Source organism: Morus notabilis, unplaced genomic scaffold, assembly GCF_000414095.1.
Source record: "Morus notabilis unplaced genomic scaffold, ASM41409v2 Scaffold1252, whole genome shotgun sequence".
Taxonomy (NCBI): Eukaryota; Viridiplantae; Streptophyta; class Magnoliopsida; order Rosales; family Moraceae; genus Morus; species Morus notabilis.
This window is the reverse complement of record NW_010362211.1, coordinates 48,891-58,043: the sequence shown is the minus strand read 5'-3', so window position 1 is coordinate 58,043 and position 9,153 is coordinate 48,891. Positions and strand designations below refer to the sequence as shown.

Here is a 9,153-nt window from a genome sequence, read left to right as displayed (position 1 = left end):
ACTATTCTTACATAAATTTTTGGAGTGCCAGCTGGAATCATTGACAGACGAAACGCATCATTCAAGGCAAAAGGATACGTATATACACACACATACATACACACACGTATGTATGAGTTTATGTATATATATGTGTGTTGTATGTCTAACTTACGACAATGGTACAAATAAATATGTTATATATGACCACTGGACAATATTAAGTTGATTTAATATAAAACGAAACACATATATATAGGTGTGAAGTAGAAAAAAGTTAATGATCATTATCCTTGCTTCTTCATTTAACAACATGAATCAATAGGACATGCACCCTACAAAAATGTGGCATCTTTCTCATGTTACACATTCATTTAAAGGGGGAATAAAAAGGAACCTACCTGCAGTGATGAGACCTAACAACTCTTGTAGCAAACCTCCATAAATTAGAAGAAGTAAAAAAAGAAAAGAAAAAAAAATCATTGCTATTTCCTCATTATTTTTTGTAAAGAGGATAATGTACTAGAAGATCAAAGGAAATTAAAGATGCAGGTACATTCTGAGGAGCTTCATGATGTATATAGTACAGAGGAACAATATAAGAAAAATAAAAATAAAATAAAAATGGCATAATGTACTTGGACATCCTTGGAACTCAAGCCAATCAAAGTTCTGCCTATTTTATTATGATCAGAAACCAGTTGTTCTAAGCCAACCAAAAAAAAAAAAGAAAAAAAGAATTCTATTTTTTGGCCACCGTTGGATCATCACCGTTGGATCATCATGATGAATATATATATATATATATATGTGTGTGTATATATATATATATATAGAGAGAGAGAGAGAGAGGAAGGAGTCTGAAGAAGAAGTTTAATTGGGAGGCAAGTAATAAAGGGGGACATTTCATATAGAGAGTCCGTCATATGGGGGCAAATGCAAAGCAAGCATTAGAAAGAAAGTAAAAGAAAGCCGAGTGTCAGTTTTTGGCGTGCATAACTGAGCAAGGTGGTGAGTCTTTAATACCCCCCATTACTCGATCAACATTTTCTCCACTTTTTTTTATATTTTATATTTTTAGTTTTACTCTCATTAAAACCAAATATCAAAGATGAAAACTTAAAAAAAAAAAAAAAAAAAGTTATCGTCTTTGAAAAAAGTACTTATAGTCTTTGCTACCTAGTAGCAAGTAGCAATTAGCTAGCAAGAGAAACTTGTTCACTTTGTTATAACTGGGTTTTACTTTTTACCTTTAAAGTTGTAAGCTTGTCATTTCTTTTTCATTGTTAGCCATTGGTTTTGGTGGGCATTCTTGAACGACAATGGCGGTGTAAGATTAGTGAGGGTGAGTTAGTTAATTATGCTCTTCACTATTTTCCCTGTTTTTCCCGTCTTGTGTTTGCTTATTTTTTTTAAGTTTCAAGGTTTGGTTTTGGTTGATATTTCGTTCACAATGAAAAATGGGGGGGGTTTTTTTTTTTTTTTTTCCTTTTATGTTATAGTTTTGGAGATTTGGTGAAATGAGATTTCTTGGGTTTTGTTGGGGTTTACGCGGAGAGTGGATTATGGGGCTTGTCTTTCTGTTTTTCCAATTATTATTTGATTGGCGTTGCGTGCAATATATATTTCTTCATGAAGGGGTTTTAGAGATTCCTCTCTAACATATGATCTCACACTCTCCATTATTCTATTTGATTTGATACGATATATTCTGGTAGATTCCTCAGATTTCACATCAGTATTTGTAGTGATTTTGCTGTTGGTAGTTGATGTTCGATTGATTGTTCATTACTGTAGTCACTTTTTTCCCCCCTCATTTATATATTCCTGTATACTTTGCAAAAAAGAAAAAGGAAAAACAAATAAAGTTAGATGCTTGTTGTCTACCGTTTTGGTGGTTTCTTCAACTGATACCGAGATGCTGTTTTCTGTTGCAGGTTTTCAAACTTCAACGGTTGGAAAAAAAAAAGAGAGAAACCATCAATTTAAAAAGGGTAATCTGATTTCTATATGTTTTTAAGTTGTAACTTGAAGCTTATAATAGTTTTTACTTGGTGAGGACTTTGTGGCATGATAATCTTTAGTTTATTAAAGAAAACAGATAATCAGAATACAGTGAAAGATATAAAGAAATAGTGGAAGAGTGTGGTGGAGAGTCAGATTTGTGCTTGTGGGGGTGTCTCTCTCTCTTCTTCTTTTTTTTTTTTTTTTTTTTTTTTTTTTTTTTTTTTTTACTTTTTTCTTAGAAGAATTTTTTAGTGTTGAGAGTCTGTTGGCAATGTCTCCTGAGCTGACTTGGTTTCCCCGAGCTCCGTGGGCTTTGCCGCCGACCAAGGAAACACCCCTCTTCTTCTTTGCCTCTCTTGCCATTCAAGAGAACCTTTTCTTAAAATAATATTTGCATTACCACAACCTATCATCTCTCTCTCTATCTCTCTCTCTCTCTCTCTCTCTCTCTCTTCACCATCTTCCTTTCTCTCTCTTACTCATACTCTCTGCCTTGGTTGCTGTCAAGATTCGGTCTTGCCCCGTACAGCATGTATCCTTCACCCTCTTTGAGATCCTTACCTTTTTTAACCATCTCATTCTCTTCAAGCCAAGAAAGTTGTGTTATATAGTGAAAGTTTTGGTCCCCACCTCCATATTTCAGGGGACTAAACTAACTTCTTCTCATCAAATAAAGATTATTATTTACTTTTTTGTTTTAGGATGAGTGGTCGGCAAGGAAGTTTTTGATTTAGTTCTTGATCAAGTTCAGTAGTGGGAGAGTTTTTGTTCTTGGAGAGGTTAGAGTAGTAGCAGCAGCAGATCTTTGGCCTTTTTTCCAAGATGAAGTTTATGAAACTCGGATCGAAGCCGGACTCTTTCCAGACTGATGGGAAAAATGTCAGGTGAGACATCTTCTGGGGTCAATCTAATCTTGTGTGTTTTACTTTTCTTAATCAGAACGTGTTACTTTGGCTTGTTGGGTTTGTTGGACTTTAATTTTCTGTTTCTGTTAAGGTTTTTTAAGACCATGTTGGTAAAAGATTGGTTTTGGGAGATCTAATTTTGATATATCCATCGAAGCTATAGATAAGTAAATCCTAAGGTTTTTATATTTCTGGCTATCGACAACGTAAAATAGTTTATTTAAAAAAATAGTATGTCTTTAAATTGTTCATCATCTTAACAATTAAGATGTACTCGTTAAAGTTTCTGTTCTAGTTACTCTAGTTGGGGCTTGTGAATGTGGTTAGTGTAGAACTTTAGGAAATGAGTTATGTGAATATTATTTACTAATCTTCAGTCTTTTCATCCATATATCTCTAAAAGAAATATACAAATATATAGTGTTCAAGGATCTTAAAAGCTGTTCTATTCCTGTTATAAGTTGAAATAGTCTTGAGAAAAGTGCTTGGACAGTGGTCAAATATTAAATATCCCTTGTCACAAGCTCTTATTGTTGCTTGTCTATATTTAATTATTTTTGTTATTTAAAGTTATAGCTATATTTTTGAAGTCCTTACAAACAGTGCCAAACAACTTTTTCATTGATGTGCAGGTATGTGGCAAGTGAGTTGGCCTCAGACATCACCGTAATTGTAGGAGATGTGAAATTTTATCTACATAAGGTATGTTGATCTTTGATATAAAAGTTTTTGTATTATATTGTCTTAAGACTGTTAGTACTGCCAGAATTCTCCTGAGTTTTTCCATCATTTGGCTGGCGTTTTCGAGGAGTTATTTCAGGTTCAGTAATGTCATTTCTTGTGTTTGAAGGCTGCTAGAGCAAGTTTCAAGTGTTATGTTACTAATTGATTTGACCCTATTCAGCTTTTTTTTAGAAAATTGCTCTGCCTTTAATTCTAACACATTCAGGTTCTTGTTTAATAAACAGAATTCTTTTTTATTTTTATTGTTTTTTTATTTTATTTTAAAGAAACAAGAATAAAGATTACAAAAATGACTGCTGTGAAGAATGAAGTAAATAAGTCAGCTTGAGTAATTGCTCCTAAAAACTTTGAACAATTTTCTTTAGCCAATGTGAACTGATTCACACTCGTCTCAAACCATGAAATAGAATGCTCAACTCAGTTCATTTGCATCTATATTGTAGCCACCTTAGAATATATCTTGGGATAGTAATAAACTGAAATCTGGTTTTGCAGTTTCCACTTCTATCGAAGAGTGCCCACTTGCAGAAATTGGTCTCAACCGCCACTGATGAACACAGTGACGGAGTCTACATTTCTGACATTCCTGGTGGCCCTGAAGCCTTTGAGATCTGTGTCAAGTTTTGTTATGGCATGACTGTCACCCTCAATGCCCACAACGTCGTTGTGGTGCGATGCGCTGCTGAATACTTGGGAATGCACGAGACAATTGAGAAAGGGAATCTCATTTACAAGATAGATGTCTTCCTTAGCTCGAGCATTTTCCGCAGCTGGAAGGATTCAATCATCGTTCTCGAGACCACAAATTCTCTCACATCAATGCCCAAGGAACTGAAGTTGGTCGGTCGCTGTGTCGAGTCTATAGCTACCAAGGCCTGCGTTGATGTTTCCAAAGTTGACTGGTCATATTCCTATTACCGGAAAAAGCTCCCAGAGGAAAATGGTAATAATGATCCAAACTGGAATGGCGTCGTAAAGCGTTCTGTGCCAAAGGATTGGTGGGTTGAGGATTTATGTGAGCTTGAAATCGATCTATACAAGATTGTTCTTGCTACTATAAAATCCAAAGCAATAGTATCTAATGAAGTCATTGGAGAAGCCTTGAAAGCTTATGCTTACAGAAGGCTGCCTGGTTTTAGCAAGGGTATGATCCAGTGTGGAGATATGGTGAAACACCAGACAACAGTAGATGCAATTGTTTGGCTGTTGCCTGCGGAGAAAGGCAGTGTCTCTTGTAGTTTCCTGCTAAGATTGTTGAAAGCAGCCAATCTCGTGGGCTCTTGTGATGTGGTTAAGGAAGAACTTGTGAAAAGAATTGGGCAGCAATTGGAGGAGGCTTCTGTGAATGATATCTTGATAAGAGCAGCAGAAGAGGAAACTATGATGTATGATGTTAACGTTGTGCAGAGAATAGTGGAGGTGTTCTTAAGGCAAGATCTGAATACTGAGATCGAATCGCTTGAAGATGATGATCAGCTTCAAAAGATGAGGCCTGGGATTCTATCTGATGCTTCCAAGTTGATGGTGGCCAAGCTGATTGATGGATATCTCGCTGAAATCGCGAAGGATCCAAATCTACCCTTATCAAAGTTTGTTGATCTTGCTGAGATGGTGTCTGGCATCTCTCGGCCTGCCCATGATGGGATATATCGCGCCATTGACATGTATCTTAAGGTAAGAGCTTCCAAAAATGTTCCCTAATATATATATATATATATATATATTTTTTTTTTTTTTCATTTTAATGGTATGCTGTTTATAGCATTGGTGTTTCTGATAAAATTCCAAGTCTTTTGCAGTTTGAGAAACTTCTAACATAACATTTCAATACAGGAACACCCGGGAATCAGCAAGAGTGAAAGGAAAAGGATATGCAAACTGATGGACTGCAGAAAGCTATCGGTAGATGCCTGCATGCACGCTGTGCAAAACGAGAGGCTCCCATTGCGGGTTGTTGTGCAAGTTCTCTTTTTCGAGCAGGTGAGAGCCGCTGCAACGTCAGGCAGCAGCACTCCTGACTTACCTAAAAGCATAAAGGACTTAAACAATGCGTCTCATGGGAGCTCAAGGTCGGCGACAACAAACACAGAGGAAGACTGGGACGCGGTAGCAACAGCCGAGGAGCTCAGGGCCCTGAGGGGGGAGCTAGCTTCCTTAAGGTTAAGCAATGGAGTGGGCGGAAGTGAAAGGAATGGTGGAGATGGTGCTAAAAGTGGTGTGGACAAGGCTGCTATTAGTAAAATGAGAGGGCTACTCAAGTCCAAGAAGATCTTTACCAAGCTGTGGTCAAGCAAAGGGGGACAGGGTGAGAACAGTGGCTCCGATTCATCAGAGAGTCTCGGTTCCCTCAACCCGGAAGAAGCAAAATCCACACCGTCCCGAAATAGGAGGCATTCGGTGTCGTAGTTGAATTACCAGACAGAAGATAGGTCTTGGTCCCTTCTTTTCTCTTTTGGAGTTTTCTCCTCTGTTTATGACACTAGCAACTTAAAACTATGGATGTCTTCTTATTAAGCAAGAAATGAAAGTACATATAATTTGAAGTAGGGACTTTTAGCTAATCTTGCAAACAAAGGTAAACTAATAGTCAGGGTAAAGATTGCATGAATTATGAAGGCCTAATTATTAGTGGTGATCAATATATATATATATATATATATTTAACTAAATGATCACTCAAAATCTCAATGCAAATTAGATAAAAAAAAAAAAAAAAAAATCTCAGCACAATCACTACATACTTAATTTAGGCATCTTTGAAAAATGATATTAGTAATGCAAAAGCTTTATCGTGGAAATCATGAATACAAACGTATCAAAATTCTGTAGTTTATGTAAAACTAAAATGATTTATTTGTCTTAAATTTGATATATTTGAAGACTTAACATACCATTTATTTACATCATGAAGGAAACGAAAACTAAACCAGAATTTGTTCAACAATTTACAGTTAAAAGTTTGATTTTTACACCGAAGCCAAAATGTGTCTCAACTGAAAAACGACACAAGACTCTAGTCTAAAAAGGTCAAACCTTAGAATTCTCGGGGGTCAACAAAAATTGAAGGGCCTGGGCTGGACTTGGTCCAGTCCCCAGTAGGCCCATCACCGTAATCCTGTACCAGCCTCTTCACGCACCATACATCCTCGGCGCACGATAGCCTCTCCCAGTGCGGAATCGCTAACCTCAACGGGTCTTGACTCGCCACCTCAGTAGCCACCACTCCACATCTCAATTCCTTGGCCACGTTGTGCGCGTGACCGCACAGCGCCTTCACCATCCGCTCCGCGCGTGGGCCTTCCCCTCCCAACCCGTACATAACCAGCATCCCAAATGGCCTAAACACGTCAGGCACGGAAGGTATTCTCAGCCAGGGCAACGCGCCGTCCACCACACGCGTGGTCTTCGCTGCCAACCGCCGTGAAAAAGACGCGCCCTTGATTTGTAACGTAAATACCTCTTTGCAATTCCACACGCTCATTATGGCCCAAGACTCGGGCGGGTCACACAGGAACTCGGCCAAGCCAGGCCACGACTCGACCGAGTCGGACTCAGCTGGAACGGCCACATAGGTGCCTAGATTGAGCTTGTTGTGGAGAATTCTATCAATGTCGTGTGGGAAAAACTCGGTGGCGGAGAATCGGCGGCGGTAGATGGTCTCGGCATCGGCCGGGGTGAGTTTGATGATGGTGACTCGGTTGCTATTCGTTTTGACTCGGTGAGCGAAAACCGGTTGGACCAATATTGCAGGGGTACGAAATTTGGTATAGTGACATCTTTTTATGAAGAGGCTTAAGGAGGGTTTATTGTCAAGTTCAGTTGCCATGTATGAGTACTCTGCACCATTCTTTCTAAACCAATCCTCCATTTGGTTAATAAGCTTTGATCCAATACCTTTGCGCCTACCAAGAAAATTTAGTAAGAAAATTATTTAAAAAGACGCGTATTTATAAATATTACGTATCAAAATAAAAATATATATGAAATTGTTAAGTCATTCTATAGAATCCTTGAAACAAATGACCCTCAACTATTAATTTTTCATTCATTAACAAATTATGTATAGTTCTTTATACATGAGTAATTTATGGATCCCAGTATTAGCATATAATCTTGCTGACTAGTTAAAAATGAATAGCAAATGCATAGCGTGGTTGGACTCATAAGTATAGTATCTATTTCATTTTGCTCATTCCAAATCCAGTAGTAATGGAGACAAACCTATGGAAAGGAGAAACTCGAAGGCCAAGAATGTAAGCAAGCTTGGTGCAAACAGGAGTGATAATCACTTTGTTATCAGAATGATCATCTTGTTCACTAGCGGTAATTATTCCATTTACTCTACTGAGCTTTTTACCGCAAGTAACGGTTTTGATGCAGCCTCTAATGACTCCAACAATCTCTTTCTCAACACCACCCAATTCAGCCACCTGAATAGTAATATAAATATAAATATATCATAATTATTAGCATAATAACCCCATTACAAATAAAAACACAAACGACAGAAACCAAATATATAAGGCCAATGTTACACAAACCAGCATGAGGAAGGAGGGAGAGTGGCGGATTCTGCAAATGGGGTCGCCCAAAAGATCAGTAAAGAGTGACATTTTGCCTCCTGAACTCGCTGTCGTTTCGCATCTCTTTTCCAAGTCTTCCACGGCTGGGATGTCCTTGTCAATATCAAATTCCCTCACGGTTAACTTGGCATCTTCAACCTCCATGTTCAACCCCAAGATTATGTAAGATCGATTAAACAAACAAAAAGAGCTGTTTTTCAGTAGGGTTTATTATATGAAGAGTGTGAGTGAGAAAAACAAGCCAAAAATCACACGGTATATATAGAGGTGGGAAATTGAGGAGTTTTCTATATGATATTTAATCGTTTGAATTATTCCTCTTCTGTATTTTCTACTAATAAAAGGACACGGAGAAATGGGAATGATTCTTCTTCTCTGATATTATTTCTACGTACGGATGAGTTATATGATTGAAGGAATTAGGGGAATTAAATATTTGTTTAATGGTAGCTTTGGAATTAATCACTTAATGAGGAATAATTAGTGGCATCGGTTAGGAAGCTAATCATGAAGAGACAAATGGAGAGTGAAAGAGAGTGAGTGGAAATGGCGGCTGTGGCTGCGCTAAAAACTTTTCCCATTTCTAACGTAATATTATCTCTAGAAATTAAGATGAGGAATCATTAATAATCATACTTATTCCCACTCCCACATATGCTTGATCATTGGTTTTTGTGAAACCTAAAAACAACGATCTATCTGCCAATGGACACTCCTATTGATTATTGGCCACAATTAATCTTCTTTTAATTTTAATATATTTTTTTTAGATTCTTTTTAACAATTTGGTTACAATTCAAATACAGAAATGCAGTTACAGATATAATCTAATGGTAATTCAACACTTAATTCCACCATAGTGAAGTTCGAATCTCTTACTCTAATTTTTTTTTAATATATATACATAAATAGTATTCATCTAATGAGAATAAATC

At 37.3% G+C, this 9,153-nt stretch overlaps 2 protein-coding genes across 9 annotated transcripts; one reads left to right on the top strand and one right to left on the bottom strand.

Moving 5' to 3' along the window:
* Positions 1-643: 643 nt before the first annotated feature.
* Positions 644-6,178, top strand: LOC21387207 (BTB/POZ domain-containing protein NPY2). Of its 7 annotated transcripts, none has more exons than XM_024167682.1 (7): positions 644-987; positions 1,270-1,324; positions 1,917-1,973; positions 2,688-2,870; positions 3,524-3,593; positions 4,131-5,309; positions 5,469-6,178. In XM_024167682.1, the coding sequence occupies exons 4-7, from the start codon at positions 2,809-2,811 to the stop codon at positions 6,039-6,041; spliced, it is 1,884 nt and encodes a 627-aa protein (XP_024023450.1). In that variant the 5' UTR covers positions 644-987; positions 1,270-1,324; positions 1,917-1,973; positions 2,688-2,808; the 3' UTR covers positions 6,042-6,178. The 7 variants fall into 7 exon arrangements, with proteins under 7 accessions (XP_024023450.1, XP_024023449.1, XP_024023451.1 ...); XM_024167681.1 differs by having other exon boundaries at positions 644-990; XM_024167683.1 differs by lacking the exon at positions 1,270-1,324.
* A 491-nt stretch (positions 6,179-6,669) lies between these two features.
* LOC21387206 (probable N-acetyltransferase HLS1) lies at positions 6,670-8,799 on the bottom strand. 2 transcript variants are annotated; one of them, XM_010101305.2, is made up of 4 exons: positions 8,779-8,799; positions 8,177-8,341; positions 7,857-8,065; positions 6,670-7,537 (listed from the first exon to the last, which is right to left on the bottom strand). In XM_010101305.2, the coding sequence occupies exons 1-4, from the start codon at positions 8,797-8,799 to the stop codon at positions 6,670-6,672; spliced, it is 1,263 nt and encodes a 420-aa protein (XP_010099607.2). The 2 variants fall into 2 exon arrangements, with proteins under 2 accessions (XP_010099607.2, XP_024023456.1); XM_024167688.1 differs by lacking the exon at positions 8,779-8,799 and having other exon boundaries at positions 7,857-7,888; positions 7,964-8,065; positions 8,177-8,248.
* Between the last annotated feature and the right edge of the window lie 354 nt (positions 8,800-9,153).

Coding starts and splice junctions, on each gene's coding strand:
- LOC21387206 (XM_010101305.2), bottom strand. CDS start 8,799: ATGGGAAAAGTTTTTAGCGCA. Junction 8,342..8,778: donor TGGGAAAAGTTTTTAGCGCA/GCCACAGCCGCC, acceptor GAAGATGCCAAG/TTAACCGTGAGGGAATTTGA. Junction 7,538..7,856: donor CGAGTTTCTCCTTTCCATAG/GTTTGTCTCCAT, acceptor TTTTCTTGGTAG/GCGCAAAGGTATTGGATCAA.
- LOC21387207 (XM_024167683.1), top strand. CDS start 2,809: ATGAAGTTTATGAAACTCGGATCGAAGCCGGACTCTTTCCAGACTGAT. Junction 3,594..4,130: donor TGAAATTTTATCTACATAAG/GTATGTTGATCT, acceptor CTGGTTTTGCAG/TTTCCACTTCTATCGAAGAG. Junction 5,310..5,468: donor CCATTGACATGTATCTTAAG/GTAAGAGCTTCC, acceptor ATTTCAATACAG/GAACACCCGGGAATCAGCAA.